The sequence below is a fragment of the Colletotrichum siamense genome (genome assembly GCF_013390195.1).
Source record: "Colletotrichum siamense strain Cg363 chromosome Unknown KSG_Cg363_contig01, whole genome shotgun sequence".
Lineage (NCBI taxonomy): Eukaryota > Fungi > Ascomycota > Sordariomycetes > Glomerellales > Glomerellaceae > Colletotrichum > Colletotrichum siamense.
In genome coordinates, this window is record NW_023501014.1 from 4,651,962 (window position 1) to 4,677,139 (window position 25,178).

General features: G+C 46.2%; 6 protein-coding genes across 6 annotated transcripts; 2 read left to right on the top strand and 4 right to left on the bottom strand.

The window, feature by feature from the left end:
• Positions 1-5,252: 5,252 nt before the first annotated feature.
• Positions 5,253-6,831, top strand: CGCS363_v001154 (UNC93-like protein 2; the record flags this gene model as incomplete). The annotated part of the gene is made up of 3 exons (XM_036633003.1): positions 5,253-5,467; positions 5,524-6,558; positions 6,663-6,831. 3 exons carry the CDS (start codon positions 5,253-5,255, stop codon positions 6,829-6,831), a joined length of 1,419 nt encoding a protein of 472 aa, XP_036502771.1.
• A 452-nt stretch (positions 6,832-7,283) lies between these two features.
• Positions 7,284-9,677, bottom strand: ade1 (Bifunctional purine biosynthetic protein ADE1; the record flags this gene model as incomplete). Its single annotated transcript, XM_036633004.1, has 1 exon — positions 7,284-9,677. One exon carries the CDS (start codon positions 9,675-9,677, stop codon positions 7,284-7,286), a length of 2,394 nt encoding a protein of 797 aa, XP_036502770.1.
• Positions 9,678-10,196: 519 nt separating this feature from the next.
• sfc4 (Transcription factor tau subunit sfc4) lies at positions 10,197-13,405 on the bottom strand (the record flags this gene model as incomplete). Its single annotated transcript, XM_036633005.1, has 5 exons — positions 10,197-10,618; positions 10,684-11,028; positions 11,083-11,313; positions 11,384-12,203; positions 12,254-13,405. 5 exons carry the CDS (start codon positions 13,403-13,405, stop codon positions 10,197-10,199), a joined length of 2,970 nt encoding a protein of 989 aa, XP_036502769.1.
• Positions 13,406-14,182: 777 nt separating this feature from the next.
• On the bottom strand, positions 14,183-16,122 carry VTS1 (the record flags this gene model as incomplete). Its single annotated transcript, XM_036633006.1, has 3 exons — positions 14,183-14,211; positions 14,265-15,545; positions 15,663-16,122. 3 exons carry the CDS (start codon positions 16,120-16,122, stop codon positions 14,183-14,185), a joined length of 1,770 nt encoding a protein of 589 aa, XP_036502768.1.
• A 2,081-nt stretch (positions 16,123-18,203) lies between these two features.
• ANT1-0 (Peroxisomal adenine nucleotide transporter 1) lies at positions 18,204-20,536 on the bottom strand (the record flags this gene model as incomplete). The annotated part of the gene is made up of 7 exons (XM_036633007.1): positions 18,204-18,239; positions 18,307-18,409; positions 18,484-18,535; positions 19,261-19,352; positions 19,399-19,636; positions 19,718-20,274; positions 20,433-20,536. The coding sequence occupies 7 exons, from the start codon at positions 20,534-20,536 to the stop codon at positions 18,204-18,206; spliced, it is 1,182 nt and encodes a 393-aa protein (XP_036501958.1).
• A 1,617-nt stretch (positions 20,537-22,153) lies between these two features.
• Positions 22,154-24,918, top strand: cpr-8 (Calpain-like protease palB/cpr-8; the record flags this gene model as incomplete). Its single annotated transcript, XM_036633008.1, has 4 exons — positions 22,154-22,515; positions 22,610-22,820; positions 22,878-23,191; positions 23,265-24,918. The coding sequence occupies 4 exons, from the start codon at positions 22,154-22,156 to the stop codon at positions 24,916-24,918; spliced, it is 2,541 nt and encodes an 846-aa protein (XP_036501957.1).
• Between the last annotated feature and the right edge of the window lie 260 nt (positions 24,919-25,178).

Here is a 25,178-nt window from a genome sequence, read left to right on the forward strand (position 1 = left end):
TCTTTAAAGTAAAAGTTATTATTAGCTTATATTTAGTTTATATAGAAGGTATTTTTAATATAACTATAATAAATACCTTTTTATCTCTAGTATAAACTTATTTATACTTTTATTTATATTATCTCTAATAATAGCTTTTATAACTTCTATTAATAATAAGTATAATTATAATAGCTTTATTAAAGATCTAATTATTAACTTAATTAATAGTTATATTTATATTAATAGTAATTAGTTTTAATAGTTTAATAATAGCTTTATATTTAAAGTGTTTTATTATTTTATTATCTTAGTAAATAGAAGAAATATTCTCTTAAATAATATTCTTATTAATATTAAGACTTTATAAGATATATATAATACTTATAAAATAAACTAAAACTTCTACTAAGTTATTAATAAGTCCTCTAATATTAAATATACTATTAATTATATAGATAATACTATAGTTTTTAATATACTTTTTAACTATTAGGAATATTTAACTTTTAAACTTAAAAGCTAATAATAAGCTTAAATTAATACCTAAAGTATTAATTAAACCCCTACTTAAAATAATAACTATAGAGATAACTATAGTAATAGCTATAGAGATAGTTATATTAAACCTTAAAGAGATAGCTATTATTTTAGCTAATAAACTAACTTATTTATATTTAAATTAACTAATTTTATTATTAACTTCTTTATTATAATAAAGATAGCTAAAAAAGTTTAGTTTAATAATATAATAGCTTAAGAGTTTTATAATAATATAATAAAATAAAAAGCTAAACTAAATCTTTATATATAGTTAGTTATTATATAAAATAAGTATATTTATTTATTAATTAAGCTTTCTCTAGCTAAAGCTTATAATCTAAATAAATTTATTATTATTAAGCTTATACTAAATAGATAGCCCTCTTTTATTATAAGTAGTTTAGAAACTAATTTTATTATAAAAAACTTTAAAACTAAAGTTAATATTATTCCTATTTACTTTTTAAAGCTTAATAATAACTATAAAAAAAGCTATTATTAATATTTCTAAAAGATTAAATAATATTTTTTATAACTTAATAACTTAATAAGCTTATATTAATATTCTCTATTTAAAATCCCTTATATATAAGAAAGTTATTAAGAATTTATCTTACTAAATCTAAAATAAAAAATATATTATATTTATAGAAATAAGTAATACTAATAAAGATTAAATATTTATTAAATAATACTATTAAGTAGCTATTTTCTCTAATATTATTACTTATATATTTATCTATCTTATAACTAAAGATTTTAATTATAAATATTATAATAAGATAACTCTAAATAAAGCTTTTTTATTTTAAAGTTTAAATATTAACTTAATTATAGCTATTAAGATAGCTAATAACTTAAGCTATATTATATACTATAAGCTTATTATTACTAATATTATAGATATAGCTAAAATAATTTAATCTATTAATAGAAAGTTCTTAATAGAAAAAGCTTATAATATTTTAATAACTTTAGCTTTAATAGCTAAATATAAAAATATTACTAATAACTTCTATTATTACTATTAAGTAGTTATATACTTTATTATTCTTTAAATTATTATAGATAATATAAATAAAGCTACTATATTTAATATATTTAACCTTAATATTAGTAATAAATAGCTAAAAGCTATTCTCTTAGAGGAAATAGATAATATTAAAGAGAATAAAAAATAAAAGATTAACTAATACTACTAAATACTAATTAGAATAATATTTATATAATATATTATATAGTATAGAAGTATAATATCTTATAAACTATAATATAGTATTAAAATAAGTTAGAGATAAACTAAAAATAGATATTAATAAAGGTATTATTATAGAGTTTTAAGTTTATAAATAGTATTATTAGTTATTTTACTTTAAAGTTTATATTTATTTTAGCTATAGTTCTTATACTTATTTTATAATAAGTAGTTATTTTAAATTACTTAATTCTAGCTTTTATTTTTTAAGTTTAGCTTATATAAGAAATAGTAATTAAAAATAGTTAAATTTTTTTTTATTTAGTTTATTTAATATACCTAATTAATAGCCTTACTTATAGGTATTAATATAGCTATTATATTAGCTATAGATAAAGCTATAGATAAGGCTATAGATAAAGCTATAAGTATAGCTATAAGTATAGCTATAAATATAGCTATAGATATAACTTTCTCTATAGCTATAGGTATAACTATTAGGAGGGTATTTTTATATATACTTATTAATCTAACTTATAATATAGGATTTATTAAAATTTAAAAATAAAAAGAGTAAATAAAGTCTTCTTAAACTCTTAATTCTCTATAGTTTAATAATTATAATATTCTAAATATTTATAAATATATTAAATATAATTTTCTTTTATAAAAATAGAAACTTTAAAAATATTTTTATATTAATTTTTAAAAAAGTTTAAAATATTTAAAGTATTTAGGTTAATATATTTCTAAATTTTTATAAGAATATAGTTAAACTTAAGAGAGATAATCTAGCTATCTTACCTATATAGCGCAGTAGTATACACCTAGCAGGCTTATATATTACCTAAACGTATAAGCGTTAGTTCGATCTTAGCTATAAGAACCCCTTTTCCTCTTTTCTAATTAGTTAAGGACCTACTATAAAATATAGGTCCCTCTCTCGAGGGACCTATATATATAGTAAAGTACTAATAGCCTCTAGTTAATTATTATATAGTATAGTATACGTATTATCTATTTTATTATATACTACGTTTATAGTTTAAGTTTTCTTTTTATAAAAAGTTTCTTAGTAATATATAGCTTAGTATTAAGTATTAGTATAGAGTATTAGGGCTATAAGCCCTATAGTATAGATTAAATAGAGGGGGATGTACCCTTATACCTACCTTTAATCTAGCTATCTTAATCTTCTTAAGTTTTTAAAAAGTACTTAGAACTTATTAATTAGTTCTTAATAAGAGTAAATATCTTAGAAATTAGTTAATTATAATTAGTTTAAAAAGAGAAAAAAGAGAATTTTATTTATTTATATAAATAGTTATAATATATTAATAAAAGTAAAAATAAAATTTAATAAACTAAGTTTATAACTATTATATAAATAATAATAGCCTCTAGCTATTTATTATAATTTTTACTTACTTAAAGCAATAGACCTCCTAACTTTATACCTCTTAATAATATATATAGCTTTTAGTTATATAATTATAACTCTCTTAATCTTAGCTATACTTATATATATAAATTAGTTAATAACTTCACTATCTTTAACTTCACTTTAGTAATAATATAGTTTATAATTATTTAATTACTTAATTACTAATTACTAAACTATTAACTTATTCTCTTTTTTATATATTACTTATATTACTATTAAATACTATCCTTATTACTACTTTACTATCTACTATTAAGTTATTATTATTATTATCTTCTTATTTAATTAGGCTAGCTAATACCTTTATAGCTATACTATTATTAGTAATACTCTCTCTATTTAGTATAAAGTATACTTATTAATCCCTATTAAACTTATACTAAAGTTTAAACTATATCTACCTTAGTATTATAGAGGGTTTATATAAAGAAAGGCTACTCTTTAAAATAGCTAGAGATATATATAGCTTCTATACTAAAGCTATTAGGTTTTCTTATTACTATAATTACTTAGTAAATAAAATCCCTTAGAGGGGTATTACTAAAAACTCTATTTAATATAACTTTAATAAAGTACTTCTAATTAAAAATAAAGTATATACTAAATTTAAAGGTTTTATCTAATATATAGATATTATTTTATATAGTAATATCCCTAGCTATATTCTTAAAAAAAAGATATATTTTATATAAAGTTAATATTTTTATATTCCTTATATAATATAAATATTATAAAAAATTTATTATAGGTTATAAAGTGAAGAAAAAGAAGAGAAAAGAATATAAAGCTTTATATATAATAAAGCTTTTTATACTTCTAGCTATAAGAACCTCTTATAATAACCTCTTTAGTTAAGAAGTTATCTCTATTTAATAGTATTTATAGCACCTCACTAGAAGGTTTAGTAAAGCTATTACTAAACTATAAGAGCTTTAGTAACCCCTTTAGCTTTAATATAATTAGCCTTACTATATATAGCGCTACTAGCTTTATACTATATAGCTAGTATTATTACTATTCTATTAGTTTACTTAGCTAGAGTATATATTTAACTTTATAATATTTAAAGGGTTTACTTATTAATAGGAATATATAAGGTTTCTATACTATTTTCTTTAATTAGTAGAGAGTATAAGTTAAAGTACCTATATAGTATTTCTAGAATTATAGCTATATAACTTTAAGACTAATATAGATATAATTATAGCTATTAATAATAGTTTTAATATATATAACTACTTTATAAACTTTTTTAAAATAACTAAAATAGTTTAATAGTTTAATAGGTTAAATAGAGTAAATTTAATATTAATAATATAATTAATAATAATAAAATTTTTAATTAAAACTATATAGTAAAATAGAGAATATTACTTATTATAATATAAATATCTAAATAATAGAAGATATAATAAAAGATAAATATAAGTTAAATATAGCATAAAAAGTAAGTATAGTTTAAAGGAATAAGAAATAGAAAAAATTTATAGAGATAGAAGTAGCTTAAATAATATAGTTAATATAGCTTATTATAATAATTAAAGTTATAGAAATATAAAAGTAAAAATAATATCTAAGTCTATAGCTATATAACCTAAAAGTTATTAATAAAGAGTGAAAGGACTAGTTTAGCTTTTATAGTTAATGCTAGTTAAATTTTATAATATTAGGCTAGTAGCTATAATTAAAACTATACTTTCTATTTAATCCTTTATTTTTAGATTCAGCTAATTAGGAATAGGGGGTGATCAGTTATATAGAGTAGGGTCTTATACGCCTACATATTCTACATTACCTTTCTTAGCAGAAAGGCATCACAGTAGGTGGCCTGAGGCCCTGACTCCAGTATTTCATTGTTTTCTATTATTCATAGTCTCGATGGCGCAATGAACCCACTGTAAGACTTAATAGCGGTGGGTAAGTATCTGCGCAGGTTCCAGGGTATAGATAGAGGCGTGTTCTCAATGCCGCCTGTGTTACCGGAGCCGCTCTCTCTTTCTCAAATCAGGATGCATTTATGTGCCTCTCCCGTCGGAAATTGAATTGCCTTCTATTCGTACTGTTCCGCCAAGCTCGAAGAGCTCTCCAGCCATGTCAGCGATACCGACCGCCGCAGACTCCGACCAGGATCCCGAGCGGGATGCGACAAGTCCGATTGCCGTCCGGGCGCCAAGGCCGATTGCCGGGCCGAAGCCGATGTTCCGCTCCGTGCCGTTTCAAATCCTTGTTGCTTGCGGTGTGTCATTCACGGCGCCCGGAATGTGGGATGCATTAGGCGGCCTAGGCGCAGGTGGGGCTGCCGAACCGTATGTGCCGCCAAAACGTATCATCCTATGTTTTCATAACTGAAACTATCCCCTAGGTATGCCGTCTCTGCAGCGAATGCATTGGTCTATGGTTTGTTTGCCATTATCTGTGTGGCTGCTGGTGCCATCAACAACCGAATCGGGCTGCCGTACGGACTGGCACTCGGTGCGATTGGCTACCCTCTTTACGGAGCAGGACTCTACACGAACAACAAGAGCGCCAATACGTGGTTCATGCTATTTGGCAGCGCCTTATGCGGGATATCTGCAGGCTTCTTCTGGGCCGCTGAGGCAGCTATCATCATCGGTTACCCGTCTCCAGGGGATCGCGCGTTCTACCTCGCCATCTGGCAGACGGCGAAAGCTGCCGGGCCCATTGTCGGCGGTGCTATCAACCTTGGTCTGAATGCCAGCAAAAAGACGACGGGGTCAGTTTCATCCTCGACATACATTGTCTTCATAGTCATCATGTGCATAGGCCTTCCCATCGCGCTGTGCTTGTCACCCCCGAATATGGTATGGCGTCGGGACGGGACTCGGATCAGCACAAATGTTGGCTCCAGTTGGGGATCCGAGTTCAAGGCAGTCGGGAAGTTGTTCGCCAGCCGGAGAATCTTGCTACTTCTTCCGGCGTTCTTTATCAGCTATTTCTACAACGGCTTCATGAGCACTTGGCTGGCAACGTATTTTACGGTTCGCTCCCGCGCATTCTCGAGCTTCTTCACAAATTTTGCAGGAATCTTTAGCTCATTCCTCGTTGCCATGCTGCTGGATAACCAAAGGGTTTTTATCAAGACCCGTGGCCGCATTGTCTTTTCATCAATCATCGTAGTTCTTGCCGGAACCTGGATATGGGCTACTATCCTACAGAAGCAGATCTATGACGCGGACGAGGCACCTGCATATGACTGGTTCACGGGTGGCTTTGGTAAGAGTTATGCTCTCGTGTTCTTCTGGCAGTTCGGGGGCCAGGCATTCCAGCAATTTCTGTATTGGCTCGTTGGCCAATATGCCACAGATCTTTCTGATCTGAGCAGACACACTGGAATATTGAGAGGCACAGAGGCACTGGGTCAGACCGTGGCTTGGGCGTAAGTGTATTTCCTTCCTGTGCGGCCACTGCAGCAACACTTTATAAATGGAGTCCTTCCAGTGATGTCTCCGAAATACACCCCCACTGACAGTTTACCTACAGGATGCAGTCAGAGGGTAACGCAAATCATTTTGTTAGCATTGGCCTTAACTTTGCTATCACTATACTCTGCGTCCTTCCCACCTGGACAGTCCTCTCTGAACTAGAAGGGAGTCATGAGAGCCCAGCTGGCGCGGACGAGGACGTATCAGGCGGAGAGAAGACAGCGTGAGTTCTAGGAATTGCAATTTACTGGCTGGGGGTATGGAATACGTTCGCAAGGAATGAACGAATATCTGAAGAAAGACTCGATACGGAAGTTAGTTGACTTTACTCAAAGCAAGCTTTGACTCGCCCGCCTACCATGCACATTAGAGCTCATACGTCAAGGGCCAATGGAACAGCGACTGAGATGGTAGTTTGGATCTACTGCAGCAGGAAGCACATAACTGTGCATGATTCGGTAGTTACGACGTAGGCCGTGCGCAGAAGGCTCACATTACCTTCACCCAAGATGCAAAATAACCACTGCCCATTCACAGGGGAGCAATTTTAATGATGCCGTTCATCTTAGAATAGGTACGAAGATGCGCCCCAAGAATCCATAAAGCGATGAACAAAATCACATAGTCAACTTTTGCCTATCTTCTACCCAACGCCCAACCAATTATCCTTAACGTCACTTTATGCCCATGAATCCAAGTTGAGCACCTTGCAATGCGGCTCATCGGCTGAGCGCTGTACAAGCCGGCCTAGGCGAAGGACCTTCTCTCCCGCAGCTTCCAGTGACTCCACAGCTTCCTTCTCGAGAGCAGGGTCCACCGCCGCAACCATTCCTACCCCCGTGTTGAAGGTGCGGACCATTTGGTACGGCTCAACGTTGCCGCTCGTCTTCAGCCAATTAAAGACGGCGGGCATTTTCCAGGTCGCCAAGTCAATCTCGGCACCGAGGTGGTCCGGCAGCATGCGAGGTACGTTATCAATCAGCCCCCCACCCGTAATGTGAGCGAGACCCTTGACGAGACGACCTTCAATGACGCCACGGAGACTCTTGACGTAGATCTTGGTGGGGGTCAAAAGACTGTCGCCTACAGTCTGACCTGCGTCCCAAGGGGCCTCGTCTGTGTAGGCAAGGGCCTCCCTCTCCAAGATACGGCGGACCAGTGAGAATCCGTTCGAGTGGACGCCGCTCGAGGCCAAGCCAAGGAGGATATCACCTGCGGCCATCTCCTCCTTGCGAGGAAGCCTCTGACTGTTGACCATGACACCGACTGCGCAACCTGCGGCGTCATAGTCATCCTTTTGGTACATACCGGGCATTTCCGCCGTTTCGCCCCCAACGAGCGTGCATCCAGCGTCGATGCAGCCAGCAGCCACGCCCTCTACGAACGAGGCGGCAGTGCTCAGATCAAGCCTGCTGCAGCCGTAGTAGTCGAGGAACATCAAGGGTCGGGCCCCTTGAACTACAAGATCGTTCACGTTCATAGCCACCAAGTCGATACCCACAGTGTCGTGCTTGCCCATGCTTTGTGCAATCATGAGCTTGGTACCAACGCCGTCAATGGCGCCAACTAGGACAGGCAACTGGCCCTCATCGAGCTGAAGACCGCACTTGGCCAGGTCCAGCTCACCACCAAACCCGCCAATCTCGGCATCTGCGCCCGGCTGCTTGGTGGCTCGAACTGCCTTCTTGATGCGTTCAACAAATTCGTTGCCAGCGTCAACACTGACACCGGCACCGGCGTAGGTCAGGGCCTCTCTCTTTTGCTGAGATCGAAACGCACGGTGGGCGATGTCCTTGCGGCAGTACATCTTGTCGAATTTGATGAGTGGTATTCCCTGCTCATACGCCTTCTTGACGGCGGCCTCCAGAGAGTCGGCGGTGGCATTGACCGCTATGACACGGCCTCCTGAGGTTTGCAACTGGCCCTCGGAAGATAGCTTGGTTCCTGCATGAAAGACGGTGATGTCAGGTGATGTTGGCGAGTTGACTACCATCGGGGTTCCCTTAGCATAAAATCCTGGGTAGCCGCCTGCTGCCACGACGACGGTGGCGCTGAACTTTTGCTCGACCTTGACGCTCACACAGTCGAGGCGAGCCTCGTGAGCCGTGCAAGCCAGCATGATTTCGGCCAGGTCAGTGTCCTCAGACAACAACGGAAGCACGGTCTGCGTCTCCGGGTCGCCGAATCTAACGTTGTACTCAAGAACCTTGGGGCCCTTCGGGGTGATCATCAGACCGGTGAAAAGGACACCTCTGAAAGGGTAACCCTCCTTGCGCATGCCAATTATCGTTGGCTCGATAACTTCATCCTCAATTTGGCGTATAAGCTCCTTAGTAGCGATGGTGGTTGGAGCATAGCAGCCCATTCCACCAGTGTTGGGTCCTTGGTCTCCGTCCCCAATCCTCTTGTGATCCTGAGCGGGAGGCAGAGACAATGTGTGGTTGCCGTCGCTAAAGGTAAGAATGCTCAACTCATCGCCTGTCAGGAACTCTTCGATGACAACCTCATCTCCAGCATTTCCAAAAGCCTTGTCCACCATAATTTCCTTGAGAGCCTGCTGGGCCTCTGCTTTGGTTGTAGGAATGATCACACCCTTGCCGGCAGCCAAGCCAGTCGCCTTGATGACAACGTCATGTGATATGCGGTCGAGGTAGGCAACGGCCTCTTCGTAATTGGAGAAATTCTCGTAAGCCGCGGTCGGGATGTTGTGCCTCTTCATGAAGTCCTTAGAAAAGGTCTTGCTGCCCTCCATCTGGGCTGCCTCCTTGGAAGGTCCGAAGCAAGGAATGGCAGCGGCACGGAAGTAAGCCTCGACTCCATCCACGAGAGGGGCTTCAGGGCCAGGGACAACAAGACCGACTAGCTTGGACTGAGCGAATTTAACGAGAGTGGGATAGTCGTCGGCGGCGACATCGGTAACGTTGGTAACCTTGGGACAAGTCGCAGTGCCTCCGTTCCCGGGCACGGCGTAGATAGACTCGACCAGAGGCGACTGGCTCAATTTCCAAGCCAACGCATGTTCGCGTCCACCATTGCCGATAAGCAAAATACGCAGCTTGCCGTTGGAGGTCATCGTGACTACCAGTTGGATCTGCGACAAAGAATCTGGTCGCGAGGAGGGTAGGAAGTCCGTTGGTTGGGTGGTAGCTCGATGGAAGTGGCTATCCAGATGGAGTGCTCGAAGATAGAATGGGTTAGAAAGGGAAGAAAAACAAGTCTCTTTTTCTTGTTCCACCTCCACTGCCTGAAAGGAGGGGAAAGTTGAGATCCAACAAAAGAGAATAAATTCACTTGCGGCGCCGGCGCGAAGTATTTTGTTATCACAAAAAAAAGCCCCTCCAAATGAATGACCCTGGGGCGGGGTGACAGAAAAATGGAACTTCGGTGGGTTAGCGCGAAAATTTCAATTGGAGAATTCTCGTTACCCCACCTTCCTGTAATGGCGAGGGAAGTGCCGCTGAAGCCCTGTGTCCGCCCGCCCCCCTAGGCTGACTGACTGCCAGGATCCTACCTATGTACCTTGTCTGCACCCGCAACCTCGATGAAACCAACAGGCTGTACTCCATATGGTGCATTGGCCAGCACACTTCAATTAAAGAACCAGACGAGGCAGCACGACGTTCTCCAACTCATCAACACTCCCGCTACTTATGAACAGGGCATATTCATTATATGCGGCACTCAAAATCACGTCTCGACTGGCCACGTCCTCCAGCTGCAAGTCAATCTGTGATTGTTCTGGGCCAAGGACCTTTCTGTACCACTCCAGCGCCAGGTGGTGCAGCCCAAGCATGTGGAATGTTCTTCCGACCCCAAAGAAGGCCTCTCGTCTCTCGTCTGGCGTTCCCGTGAGCTTTGAATGACAAAACTCGAACACGCAGGCGAACCCCTGCATGATCAGGTATTGCCGGTTGTCTGCCTGGCGCTTGAGGGCATGGTGAATGTATCCGAGTCCGACGCTGAGGCTAATCATAGGGTTCAAAGGGTCTAGAGTTCGCGCCCTAAGGAAGTAATCTGTAATGTTGTCGGTCAGTCCATGCTTGCCAAGGCCCCGCCCCGCCAGACTGATTCCCACTTACTTAAAGCGAAGGTGTAGCTTGTCGATGTGAACAAGATATGTCCGTAGAGCATCAGTAGGCATATGTCAAGCTGCTTTGCCTCAGCAGGGCTAGTAGCCTCTCGATGGGTGACTTCACGATGCCTGTCTACCTGACTGATGGACAGATGCGAGGCATCGATCATCTTGATCTGCCGCAGAATATACTTCTGAGCTGGTCCGGAGTTGTACCAAGATGCAGGAGACTGGCACAACCTGCACAAGGCTGCGAACATACGGTAGGAATCAGAATCCAGCTGCCGGACCTTCATAAAAAACCTTGCCACAGCCACGCACATCTCCTCATCAGCCAGATATATGGCACACGCTGTCGATCCGTCAGCTATTCCGCCAACGAAATTTTACGTGTGACCAAGCTTACCTGCCCACGCCACGTGGATTAGGAACATGTAGTCTTTCGAGTTCACGAATACAATCGAGTCTCTCGCCGCCTCGCAAACCTGGTATGCCTCTTCGGCACGATTGGCCAATGCTAGACTAACTGCATAATCGAGGAACAGCTCGAGCCACTCGCGAAAAGGAATGCCACGGTAGCCATCATCCTCATACGCGACGTTGATCCTTCTGTCGTCCAAGATGGATGGGGCTATGTCTGTACGATTACTTGTCAGCACTGGTGATGTGTAGAGAAAGTGATCCTGATACCACGGGCAGATTCTTACTCTTCGAAAGCCTCTCAGCTAGTTCTGATAGGCCTGACTGCGTTCTAGAGGATGCACTGAAAACTACATCGTTGGCAGCACCGAGAAACTTGAGATATTTGTCCCAGGGATAGAACTTCCTGAAAGATCTGAAGTCGCCCACGAGTTCCCCAGCAGCGGCCATCCATTGCGGTATCAGTGAGTGGTCACCCGCCTGTATATCCCTCTTCAGGTTGCGGACGACTTCATATCGCCTAGTCAGCTCATCAGCTCGGGCACGTTCTTCCTGTAGACGCTGGTCCGGAGCAACAAGCTTCCTGGGTCGATATCTAGTTCGGACAACCCCGTTATTTGTGGGTCTGCGCCTCTGATCTCGCTTTCTTCGTGGTTTTATGGCGTCAGACAATGCTGAGGCGCGTCCTCGTGATCTGTTCACATCTCCACTAACATCTTCCAGCTGATTTCCGCCATCATTGATTCGGTCCAAAGCTGCGGCCTCGCTGAGAAGAATGAGTGCCTCCTCTTCTTCCTTGGCCTTTTCGTAGATCCTAGCCAGCTCGATGCGAGCGTCGATGTTGGTTTCATCTACTTGTATCGCCACCAAAAAACAGTCTTCCGCTGCTGCCAAGTCGGATCTGGCCAGATAGCAGCGGCCAAGCTGCAGAAGCAGTGTGGCATCTTGGCCATAGATGGAATGTCGCAGGAGTTCATAATAATCAAGTGCCTCCGAAATGCGCGGAACCATGTAAAGTTCGTCAGCAATGTCCCGGATGAGATAGGGGAAATCCTGAACGGCGGTGGCTGTTGCGGATTCCGTTGGGTCCAGCCAGCGAAGGTGGAGCTGAGGGCGTGTCAGTCAGCAAAGCAGCAGATGAATGACACGAGACGTACATTGGATTCTTGGTCATCTCGAATCTTGAGCCGGTATAATGCGAGACGGGCCCTGAATTCTAGGGGTAGGCCTAGACCATATGTGTACAGGTCGTAGGCAGATGGATCGAATACCGGAATCTGAAGACGACGAGTGTGTTCCCTGTCCCACTCTCTGTCATCAACGCATTCGTCCCATAGTCCTTCATTGCGTCGCCCGAGCATCCATCGAGATAACGATTTGAGTTGCAATATGGCGTTCGCGTAGTCGCCAGCGCAGGCAAAGAGCTCTACAAAGATGCCGACATCGTGCCACGAAAGTTCGTCTCCGGCACCACGGTCTTCCGCATGCGCATGAGTGAAGTATGTTTGGTAGGCGACGACAGCTCTTTCTACGTCTTCGGCGGCCCCCAGATCAGCGCAAGCTTCGGCTAGCCTTCTCACAATGCCAATGTCGAAAGGTCGACGCTCAAGGACATAGGAGAATTCGGCAATTGCTTGCGATAGAAAGCCCTGGGCTTGACTTGCCTCGGCCCTGCCCAGTCTGGCATCGAGATTGGTAGGTTGTGCTTTAACAGCCGAAGAGTAGCACATCAGTGCGGTCTTGAGAGCTCCATCCTGACCTTCTTCGGCTAGACTCATGGCAAAGGATGCGCAGCTCATCCAGCCTGGACCATCCTTGGGACGCAGATGCGCAGCAATAACCATGGCCATCAGAGCTTTATCGCTGTGTCCTTCCTCGCGGAATATGGAAGCCAAGACGGTCCAGGCTTGATGTGTTTCGGCATTAATCCTGATGATCTCAAAGACAAGATTCCTCGCTCGGTCATACTCGCCACTCATGAAAGCTTGGTTGACTCTGGCAAGACGAAACTTGATATCGCCTCGGGGTTCCGCAGCTTGTCGGGGACCCCGAATAGTAGAACGCGTCGCAGCCTTTGATCTCATAGTTGCTCGGGGTCTTCTGAGTTCGTGCTCATCCTCATCGTCGACCGTAACCGTTCCTTGATGGGAGGACAGGAACTCTCGAACTGACTGGTCAAACTTGGCTATGTCTCCACGTAGTTCCATCTCGTCCGAGTCGGCATCGGACACGATGTCTTCATCCCCATCATTGGGTCCAGTTGCGTCTCTCAAGCCGTAAGGCTCGAGAACGCCCGGAGCCCGCTCCATAGCAGTGCCTCGGAGCTGTCCAGCGAATATGGCTTCCTTGTCGAAACTTCAACGCAGAAACGTCGGCAGAGTCCAAAATGTGTTGTTCATAACCCGGCACTCACAAGCATCCGAACGCATATATGGTGTTGTTCGTTGGAAAATATGGTAAAGGATACCGGGAGGCGTGGGGTCCAGGTTCAGGTTCTACCTGAGTAGGTAGTCAGTCAGTTGAGTCCTGCCTGCCTTTCAGAGGTAAGGTGCGCCTCACCCATGGGTGCCCGGGCCCCACTCTTTCTTTGCGCATGGGCCCCTCTACCTACATTGTACTACCTACCTAATCATATGGCGATGGCGCTCATTATCTCATGCAGGCACGTCGCATGGTGCATGAGCTTAGGAAGCTCTTGTCACAAACATCTGTGCAACGATCATCTGTACCGTCGTTTGGTATTTTTCACTTGTCCACGCATCGGATCACACCCGAGATTAAAAGCAATCGCCAGTAGTTGGCAGTGGCGCTGACAGGACCTTAACCTAGAGCGTCTCTCCGCGTACCGCCAAGACTGGTGTGCTATCTTGTGTATATATACGTACAGAATCGCAATGGGTGCTAAACCAAACCTTCCAAACCGCCTTCACCTCTCCTTCCCACTGTCCCAGCTAAGGCACAGACTGGTGCTGCCGGCCCCGTTATTTGCTGTTGTTGTTTATAACCAACAACAATCCTAGGTCCTTGTGCATTCTCAATCCCCGGAAACGGGCATTCGTGTGTACCGATGATCAAAACCTGACTTGTTAACCAAGCTTGCCGTCTGCCTTGGCGTCTATTTGCAACGTCAGTTTTGAAATCGTGGGTATCAATTTATCCAATACTCACCCTTCACCTGCTCGAACACCTTGAGCATCTTCCTTCTAGCTCCAAGAGCATTGACACCACGGTCCTCCAAAGCCTTGTCGTCCAGCTCGATCAGCTCGTGCCACTTCATGTCCTTGAGGTTTTCGGTGTATTTATGCAGACGAAGACTTCGGAGCCAGCTAGGAATGTCTTGCAAAAGAGTAGGGTCTGTGGGATCTTCAGGAGGCTTCGAACTGCCGCGTCGTCCTCTAGGAGATCGACCGCGCACCATATCGGAGTGGTCAGACAGATATCCCTCGTGACCTCCAACACCCAGCTGCCCCACGTTCACCTGAGGAATGCCATTATTGAGAAGGGGCGAGGATCCATCGTAGGCGCTGAGGAAACCGTTATTCTGAGGAGAGGCGAACGCCATTGGCCCACCAAAGCCTGGCTGCATCGCGATGCCGGGAGAACTAGGGCGAGACCGATGCTGACCAAAACCAATGTTCTGTGCCTGCAGGGCTAGCATCTGCTCGCGGGTAAGCACTTGACCATGCTCATTGATCATGACGACGTTGGCACCCGGAACATTGACACCTTGTGCGTTCGGGGGCATTCCTTGAGGGGCGCCGCCAGGGGCATCGTTCGAGCGAGCACGTCTGTATTTGCGTACGTCGTCCAAAGCGAAGCGATTGTTGACCGTCGAAAGGGCCGCGAGCTTCATGGCGGTTGCATTCGCAACCATATCTGCCTGAGTGCCACTTTGCTGGGCACTGAAGTTGGCGACAAGGGGGGTGTTGACCATCGACGCCCAGTTTCCGCCACTGGGATTGTAAGGGGACAAGAGGGGAAGATCCGCCGGCTTGTCACTGGTAGTCAAAGTGGTATTCTGGATGTTCTGGTTGCCTGAGATCTGCGGGCGAGGGGAACGTAAGCCGCTTGAAGGTGGCGCTTGAAATTGACCCATCGGGGGTTGACCGCCAGATGGCTTGGCTCCCTGTGCAGCTTGATCAGTCCCAGTCCATGGAGAGCCTTGGCTCTGTCCGTTCGAGTCGTGACCGTCGCCTGGAGCAGAGATGGTTGGGGCTGCAACTGCGCTGTTGCGGTTTGACGAGGGAGGTGCGCCAGTCTGCTGTGTGAACTTTGCCTTTTCAGTTGCGATGGCTGCGGCAGCATCGGGGAACATGGCATTGATGGTTGAGGGGTCGAGACCCGATTGGCGTTTGCCAGTAGCAGTGCTTGAGGGACGGACCATGGAGTTCCTAGCAGAGTCGACGTTCAACTTATTCATGGCATCGCTAAGGCGGTTGGTCATGGGATCTTTGGCGGCGGAAAGTCAACAGGCTGCCGATAACGAATGAAGGGAGTTTGGGTAGAAAAACTTGCCTTTATCGAAGTTGGCAGGAGATAAGACACCGGACATTGGATGGTTCTTACCCATCTGTTGGAGGACCTGGATGAAGAACCGAATCTGTACCTGAGTAGTCTGTTGCAGAAGAGCATAGAGAGCAGCGGTGCGCTCGGCTTCGCTCAGAACCCTGAACCACTGCTCAATAGCACTCAACTCGTCCTTGAAATCCTGGTCAAGTGTTGCCGCCGCCATTTCCTCCAATGTAGTTTCATACTGGTCGATGTCGGCTATCCATTGCTGCGCAATTTTATCCTGGGGGTCTGTTTCGTGGTTGCCGTGGCCCTGGCCCTGCTGAGACTGGCCATAGAAGTCGGAGGATGGTCGAATGCGACTCGAGGGTGACGAGTTTTGAAGGGCAGCCATGTCTGCCGAAGCCCTCAAGTGGCTATTGGCAGGGACAGCCCTCGACGAAGGGGGTCGAAGAGAAGACGTCGTGTTTGCCTCGGGAGTACTGTTGCGGTTTCCCGCATTATGACTGCCAGACATGTTGAGCATGGTCGACAGACTGCGGAAAATAGGGGAGGGTGAAGTCGCGCAGTGGCGGCGAAGAGGTTGATGTCAAATGACGGCGGAAAAGTTGGCAGGTGGCAGATGAAACGATACCGGTGGCTACGGTGAAGGGTGTCGTGTCTTTGTCTAGCGATGGAAGGGGGGTCGGCCCGGGAAAGGAGGGACCAGCGCTGTTTCGAGATTTCGAATGGTCCCAAGATCCAATCAACTCAATTCCAGTGAACGAATGCCGTTGGTGCCACTCCAGAGGAAAACTAGGAGATCGGCTTGCGAGGTGCAAAACCCGAACAAGCGAATTGGGCAGCTAAGCAGGCCGACAAATCTTCCGAGAGTCGTTCAATTGAAGTTCAGGGGAGCCAAGCGGCCTGTTCTTTTGTTCCCGTTTGGCAAAATTCCGAGGGTGCGGGAGGAAAAAGAGAAAATCGTATGGTACGTATTTGGTACCCAAAGCTCCTGCAGAAACCTGCCTGACCTCAAAGGAGTCGGGATTGAATGAGGAACCTGCTTAACACATGTCTTGTCGGCAAAGGAGGGCTTTGGTTGAGAGAGCCCAGGATAGTGATTTCCTGAGGGTTGCCTGGTGGGCGAAATGGCGGGATGCTGGAGTAGTGCTGTTTTGAGTCGTGCCAAATACGGCGGGAAGGAAAGGCAAGCGGCGTCGCGCGTGCTTTGTTCTGTCGACAGCGAGTCCGGACGAGGACAGCGGCAGCGCCGTACAATGGTACAATGGCGACTCGCTCTCTTAGAGATGTGAGGGTGTGAATGATAGTGATGTGGGGGAGAGGAGCGGGCAAGATGGTCAGAAAATCAATGCTCTAGCGAGCGAGCGATATTATTCAAGAGGTGCTGCTTCCAGGCAGGTAATACGATATTCAAGGCTGGCGTCGTCTGAAGGTATTACCCGATTGAAGGGGTTGAGGAAGGAAAAAAGGGTGAATTGCTTTCTTTGGGTTTGAGGAGACGTACTCATGTGCCTGGGGTCCGTTCAGCAACGTGGCGTGGCTTCTGCTTAGTCATGATGCCTCAACATCGGGAAGTCCGCCGCAAAGCACCACCCACGTATCTTTTTTTGTTCTCTATTCCCTGTCGTCTACTGTATGCAGTACAAATACGGACCAGATAGGCAACTCTCCGTGAAAGGCCTTTCTCGTTCCAGGTCAAGTTGCCGACTGACTGATAGGGCGAACATCCCGTAATTGTAGTGCCTGACTGGTTCGTTTCACATTACCTGGACTTTATAGCGACCTACTAGTGACGCACGATAGAAGCAAACAGCGTGCCTTTGTTGTTTCTGAGTTGCAGTTTCCAGTACTTGGGTGGGTTAGGGAGGGAGACTGGAGACGAGGCTTCTCTTTTGTGGTTCCCGAATCCTTCTCTTTCGTGATTCGGGGTGCGAACTCGGATTCGGCCGCTGAACCAAGTGGAGGAATCAGCCATCGGACTAGCCCAAAAGAATGGCATCGGTGACGGGGGCACCATCGAGAGCACTCAGAAAAGGGCAGAATCTTCATTCTCTTGAAGAGGTCATTGTTCCGCAACGCCAACGGATCCTTAACCACCAGAAATTCTGCCCCTTACACTAAGTTTTGCCGTCGTGTGCATTTGGTTTTTACATCGTGCGAATTGCGTATATGCTGCGAGCCAAGTTGACTTATATCCGATTCGAATTCCGTGTAATCTACAAATGCAAGAAGCGTGGGTAGTAGGCACGTCGTAGGATCTCGCAACTTCACGACAGCGTAGTCTGTCCTTCACTCGTGCATGTCCGATGTGTATTTTCTCGAGTAGAGTTAGTCAACCAGCAGTATGGGGAGCGCGGGGTTCCCGTCCGAAGCACAGTTGAGCTGGATATTCGCGCTGACTCTCTTGAACCACTTGGTAAAATACTGGACAGAAAAGATGCACAGGTAAAAGGTTCAAAGGTCGAGGTTGAATCGTGGTTGATTGATTCATTTGCTGGCTTGAATTTTCGCCAGTTCCATTTAATTCCCTATGCCCCGTTGCATCGTAGCCATGCTGTAGAAGAGACCAATACCCATGAACCCAGCGCTACCCGTTTATGCCGTCTCGCGCTTGCCCTCCTTAAGCTCCTTCTGTCGAAGACGTTAGTACTTGCTTTCACGATTCCGAGATGGGTCGAATCGTAAAGGGGAGGCGTACCAGGGCCTTCATGGTGCCGTGCAGAGCATGACGATGGTTGCGGCGGAACTTGGGATCGGTGCCCTTCAGCGACGGGTATCTCGAGGTCTTGGGCTTCTTGATGCTAAAGGCAGAGAATAACTCGTTAATATCCAGAATGTTCTCCTGACTGCGTCGGGTGCAGAGGTTCAATCATACCCGTTGCGGTGCGCCTTGCGCGACTGGTTATGCTGCGAGGAGTTCTTGGACTCTGCGATCAAAACATTAGCAAAACTGTTGGTTGGGCAATTGGTGCAAGAACAATAGGGTCACTACTTACTGGCCATTGCTGCGGTCGTACGGTGCCCCTGACGTGATGGAGAGATCTGGAGTGTCGTCCGTGGAAGTTTGGGTAGCCGGAAAAGGTGCCTTTGGGATTGTGGGCAAAAACAGCAGCCCTAATTTTGTGGCAGTACGTACCCGCAAGTGGGGCATCGATACATACATACCTACCTATTAAGGTACCTTACCTTACTATGTACCTTACCTAAGGTAGGCAGTTACCTCACGGCCTGAGCATGGACCTACCGTGTCCCACCGCCGAGCACTTGCGACATGTCGTTATGAATTTAACCAGAGAGAGGCAAGTTGCACAATTGTAAGTCTATCGTTTTGGCATATGCAAGTCCTCCTAATACGCCACCACTTGCACCGGCGACAGCCAGAAACAACCACAGAACAGATTAAAAAAAAAAAAAAAAGACAACCACAACGCGAAGATAAAAGAAAACTCCCAGTTGCACTGTATGAAATCAGAACTGCCACTCTTGTGTTGTTGTTGCCTCTAGACAATGCCAAGTGCTGCTCATCCACCTCCAGTTCTACAAGCTCAGCGGTACGAAGCATCTATATCTTCAGCGGCCGCTTCTGCCGCCTGTCTAATGATACTGACCATGCCTCACTTTGCAATGAGTGGCTTTATCGATGAAACATTACCAGCCGCTGCAGCAGTCTGCGCAATCTTCTGCAGCTGCTTGGCTCGCAGGTTCTTGAGATAACGGAAGAAAAGAACAAATAAGAGTTCCATGCTGTCTTATATTAGCTTTGTCTAGGCTGTATTGGATGCTTGCATACCGCTCCTTGGTCATCATGAGGATGCCTTGCACGAGGAAGCCCTTGAGGATTTGAGGGCCAATGCCCTTGAAAAGACCCAGGACACCTTCGCGCTCGACAATGAATTTCATCACCTCCACAAAACTACCGAAAGGCTTGCCGTTTCTCTCGGGAGGGGGCCTTGACTGCAGACCAACTTTGGCAACAATCAAAGGTTGCGTGGTGATGGTGGCCAGCGCTTTCGACGCGGCTCCCAAAACTAAAGATACCGAGTCAGCTTGGGTCTGGCAGGGGAGATGCACACGAGGTGCAGCTGTAATCAATTGAATGGGCAACATACGGAAGGCTTCCCATGGTTTCAAGTTGGTTTTGCCCGGGAAGAAGGATTCCTTGAGTCTCTCGTAGGCACCGTACGTAATAGCAGGGTTGACGACCAGTACCAAACTCGCCTTCAACCCCCTCCACAGTCCAAATACGCCATCTTCTCCCTCTACGACTTCCCGAGCCGTATCGACAAAGCCCTTGCGTTCGGTCTTGCGCTGGGTCTGCTGGCGAGTGGTAATAACAGCAACAGGTATTGTGCAAAGCTGGGCGACGGCGCCAGCAACCGCGCCGAGACTCAGCTCAACCAATGTTGAAGGTGGTGCAGATGTCTTGGCAGAGCGCAGGTAGAGTGTGCGGACAACAGAATACCAGTAAAAGTAGGCAAAGTTTGTCGAAGCGACACCGAGAAGGGAGCCAGCCATGCCCGAGTAAAGGCCCTTAACACCGTCATCCGTAACGATCTTGCTGAGAGCGTCCCAAGTAGAAGAGTAATGCGGCTCAGTGGGCTCGTTCGACTCGGACTTGGTTGTGGTTGATTGCGACTTGACCTGGACCTGCAGGCGCGTCTTGACGCTGATTGGGGAAAACACGGTCAGCTAGGATAGGACATGACAGACAATTGAACGATCGAACCGATAGCAATTTGGGTCAGGCATGGCGACGGCTGTGTTGGATTGCACGAAGGTATCGTGAAAAGAGATGCAACAAGGTGGGAGAGGAGGCTTGCTCACATGTCAAGAGGATACACCAACGTATTGGCTAATACGGCACCGGTGGCGCCAGCGACAGCTTTGCCCCATGGTGATAGATTCGCCGGCTTGGATTGAGCACTCATGGCTGTCTTTTACCTCCAAAAGCGGAAGGACGGTACGCTGGCAGGCAGGCGGCCGAGTTTGTCGCGACAGGCACCTCAGGGGGACGAACAGTAGGGCCGCGGCAAGGGCCTGAGGTCGTCGGCGTCGGCGTCGGCGATTCGCCCCGGTCGGGATCCGAGGCAGAGCAGGCGGACGAGGCTAGAACAGCGGGCGATGAAGAAATACAGATATTTCCCGCGAAGTTAGTAAAGGGTGAATTGACAACAACGACGACGACGACGACAAATCGCAACTAAAGCTCACTGAGGGCCTACGGTCAAGCTGAGGGCCGCTGGTCGAGACGAAGGGTCCAGGCCAAACTTTAAGGGCGACAAGCGTGCGCAACGGCTCCCCATGACCACGGGAGTAGATAGAGATACATGGGTGGCTATGACGAGCTGCTGGGCCGGGGAGGTGTGTCGACTTGCGCCGACGACCTCGGCCCTTTGAGACTGGAGCCGGCGGACCAGCCAAGCTGTGTTCGGCTAATCGGTGAGGTCACTTGGGGGGGAAGGCTTCGGTAAATTACTTAAGCATGGATGCAATGTGGACTGATTCGGAATCTACGCCTACCTAGGTTCCTAGGTTATGTACCTTAAGGAGCCTCGTGGCATGGAGGACATGGACCGTCGGTGAGACAAGAGAGACGGCTGGCTCATGGGACGAGACCACAGATGAATGAGATGCAGCCCCAGTCGCCGGTAAATCCCACTCGTTCAGCACTTAGAGGTCTGTCTCGACGAGTCTGACTTCTTTCTACCTAAGACAAGGTAAGTAAGTCAGTGGCTGCAGTACAGCTACGCACGCACGGCAGAGATACGCCTTACGCAAAGGTGTCTGTCGGAAAAAAAAGATGTGCACAGTGACCAGCCAGCAAGCGATTCCGGGCAGGCGGTGCGCCGCGTCGAATTATTTCAATTCTCTCACTCATCTATGCATGCTTCGAAATTAGCAGCCAAGGTAACATGATTGAATCACTCTGCTCAACCCACTACGGCCTTCATCATCACTGCTGTACTTGCTGCTGCCCTGTGTCGGGTCGGGCTGTTGGTTTTGCTTTGCACAGCCTCCATCCGGCGCCCGTTCCGCTAAGTCCGTCTCATCCCACCAACCCAATAACGGGGCCTTCCCTCACATACGTAGATTCCTGTTACCAACCACGCGCCTACGTCCTCAGGAAACCCCTCCCCCGCGCAGGTCCTTGCCATCCGTAAGGTGTCGGTCGTGCCCTGATCTCTCTCCCCTCGAATCAGGATCAGATCGACAGCTAAGCGCAGAGCAAGAGCAGCTTAACCTTATGTTCGAGCTGGAACCACAGTCTCATGTCATGTGTCTGCAATAACCTCGCTGCTGGCTGGTTGATGCTTAATTGCTTGCCTCTTCGCTCCAGGATCTTGCAAGCCTTACGACCTGCCTCATTGAACCTGCTTCCTCCCGCACATCGGCGAGCTTGGCCATGCTGCCTGCCCAGTTGGGACTATGGAAGCAAGAGCTCTTGTGAGTGAAACATATTGAAGTTGTCCCACACCGACATCGTTGTCTCGAAAACACGATCTGCTGACCAAATACGGCCCGCGGTTTAGAGAGAAGAGGCCCTTATGGCCAGATCGACAGGCCGCGAAGCGCTGAACCACGCTATTGCTGCTGCCGATTTGTACATGAAGGCTGCAAAGGAGACAACTTCGCAGGCTGACCGCGGCCGCTTCAGGAAAAGCTGTGAGAGGCTCATCGCCCATGCTGAGAAACTAAAATACAGCCCGGTCGCTACAGCTTCTGACAGCCTGAGCGGGACCGGCTCTTCCTTGGCTGGTAGTTCTCGCTGCCAGGTGCGTCAGATTCCTACTGGGGAGCGTACAATCCTCCTTCGATCATCTCGTCTGCATGGCAACATTTTCCCTCCGTGGCAGACCGACCCTGCCGACGACGTGTTCAGCCCATCTCAGGGTATTCAAATCTTCACGTGAGTGCCATAGACCTTGAAGCCAGTCTAGTCACGTCCATGACCGACTTGCGTCGTTTGATAGCCGGCTGCGTCACTCACACCCAGAACCCAGAGACCCTGCCGACTTTACCATGTCAGCACGTCAAGAGGCTATTCTTGATGGTTGGAAACGACCGGTCGAAAAAGCAATGTCAGGCTCCGTAGATGATAATTTCATGGGCACCAAAGGTGAATGCGACCTAGTGCAGGATATTACGACCGATTGCTCTGTGGTAGCTAGCTTGTGTGCTGCCATGCGAATTCTCCTCGGCAAGAAACACTCTGTGGGTACCATCTCGTATCAGCGCAAATTAACTTGCTAATCGTGACTGGCCATATAGATACTCGGTTCCATCATGTTTCCATTCGATCATGACATGGGTAGACCGAGAATCTCGAGCAACGGAAAGTACATTTTTCGGATGCACTTCAACGGCTGTTTCCGCCAAGTCGTGGTTGACGACCGGCTTCCGGTCTCGCGGAATAATCGTACCCTATTCGTCGTGGACCGTCTGAACCCGAATCTTTTATGGCCAGCTCTGATGGAAAAGGCCTACCTCAAAGTACGCGGAGGTTATGACTTTCCCGGTAGTAACTCTGGCACGGACTTGTGGGTTCTCACAGGTTGGATCCCTGAGCAGCTTTTTCTGCAGAGGTGCGTAAGAACTCTATCAAGACCGTGGTACGGTCAGTTGCAGCTGGTGAGGATAGCTGACGAGGCGACCTAGTGAGGACGTTGACCTCGAAGGCAAGTGGGAAGAAATCAAGGAAGAGTACCATGCCAGCAACCTTATTATCACGCTTGGTACCGGCCGCTTGACTCCTTCTGAGGAGGATGCTCTCGGTCTCGTAGGCGAGCATGATTACGCCGTGCTCGACATTGACAATTCACCATCAGCCCGTCGTCTTCTGGTCAAGAACCCTTGGTGTGACGGGCTCGTATGGAAAGGAGTGGGTTCTTCTGGGCTGGCCGAGGCAACGGCGAGCCTGTCACTGTCCAAGGCACATATATCCGTTGAAACTCAATCGCCGGAACACTCCCGCCCTGTGGGCTCTTTTTGGATATCCGTCGACGACGTCGCCCAGAACTTCGAGTCCATGTACCTGAACTGGAATCCGGACATGTTCACGCATCGACAGGACCATCATTTCACATGGCGCGTTCCGTCACAGAACATGACATCCTCATTAGCCTACAATCCGCAGTACTCTGTGAGATCTCGAACTAATGAGACAGTGTGGATTCTACTGAGTAGACACTTCGCAGATGAGGAGCTGGAAATTGCCCGAAAGCGATCTGCTTCACTAGCTGCCGTATCTAGGCAGTTGGGTTTCACCAGCATCTTCATATTCGAGAATCAGGGCAATAAGGTCCAAGTCAGAGAGGGCTATGCGTATCAGGGGCCTTACGTTGACTCGCCGCAGACGCTGGCCAAATTCCAGCTCCGCGCTGGTAAGCCGTACACCATTGTCATGGCCCACCAAGACCTGCCACTGGAAAATTACACCTGCACTTTTACATTATTCTCCAGAGCCTCGTTGGAGGTGAAGCCTGCCGAAGAGGAAATGAGCTACTACAGGGAACTGTCGAGCGCATGGACTAGGAGGACTGCGGGGGGCAATGCGTCTTCAATAACGTACTCGCAAAATCCCCAGTTCAGTATATTCATTCCTCGAGCAACGCCACTGTCAATTCTCCTCTCGTCGGCAGATCGGGAGGTGGCTATCCATGTCGACCTAGTCTGGGCACACGGGAAGAGGGTCACTTCCATCGGCGTCAAGGACGTCGTCGCTAGCTCGGGTGACTACCGAAGAGGGAACGCCCTCGTACAGGTCCCAATAGTAGACCCGGGCACCTATACAATCGTCTGCTCGACCTGGGAACCAGGCCAGCTCGCTGACTTTGGGATGCGTGTGGGATCACACGCTGAATGTCAGGTTCAACCCATCCTGAATGATGGAGCGGGCCTACTGCGCATTCGAACGCCGACCTTCGTCTTCGGTGAAGGGGAGGAGCAAAGGAGAGCGCTGGTGACAGTATCAAGACTTACCAGAGCGCAGGTTGTCGTACGCTGTCCTATATTGACGGGACGCCACAGTCAGCACATACCAACGACTGCTGTTCGCGTATCTCTCGTATACGGGCGTGGTCCTCAAGAATCGGTCCTCACGGTGTCCGGAGGCGGCGAGTTTCGGGAGCTCACCATGGCGGTACGGACACCCGAGTTTGACATTGAGCCAGACCGGCTCCTGCATGATCAACTGTGGATTGTGATCGAACAGCTTGGGAGTCGCCAGGGTTTCCACAACATTGAGGTTGAGTTCCTTAGTGAGAATGTAGTCCAAGTCGGTAACTGGCAAGTCGTGGACGGCCTAAATTGAGAACTTCTTCTATCCACCAGGAGAAACAAGCATCACGGTTTGTGAGAGAGCTATATGTACTAGCCATGAACCTTGTACATGATGCCATGTGTATTGTGTGTGTGTTCGGCCACGTTCCGACCACATGCGCCCATCCCGGAGGGAAGAAGAGAGATGGATGCTACAATATGTGGTAGTCTGAAATCGGAACTTGGAGGATGTCATGGTGCTTGTAATGGTTACTTTTGTGACGATCCCCAAGGATGCTTTCGCAAGAGAGT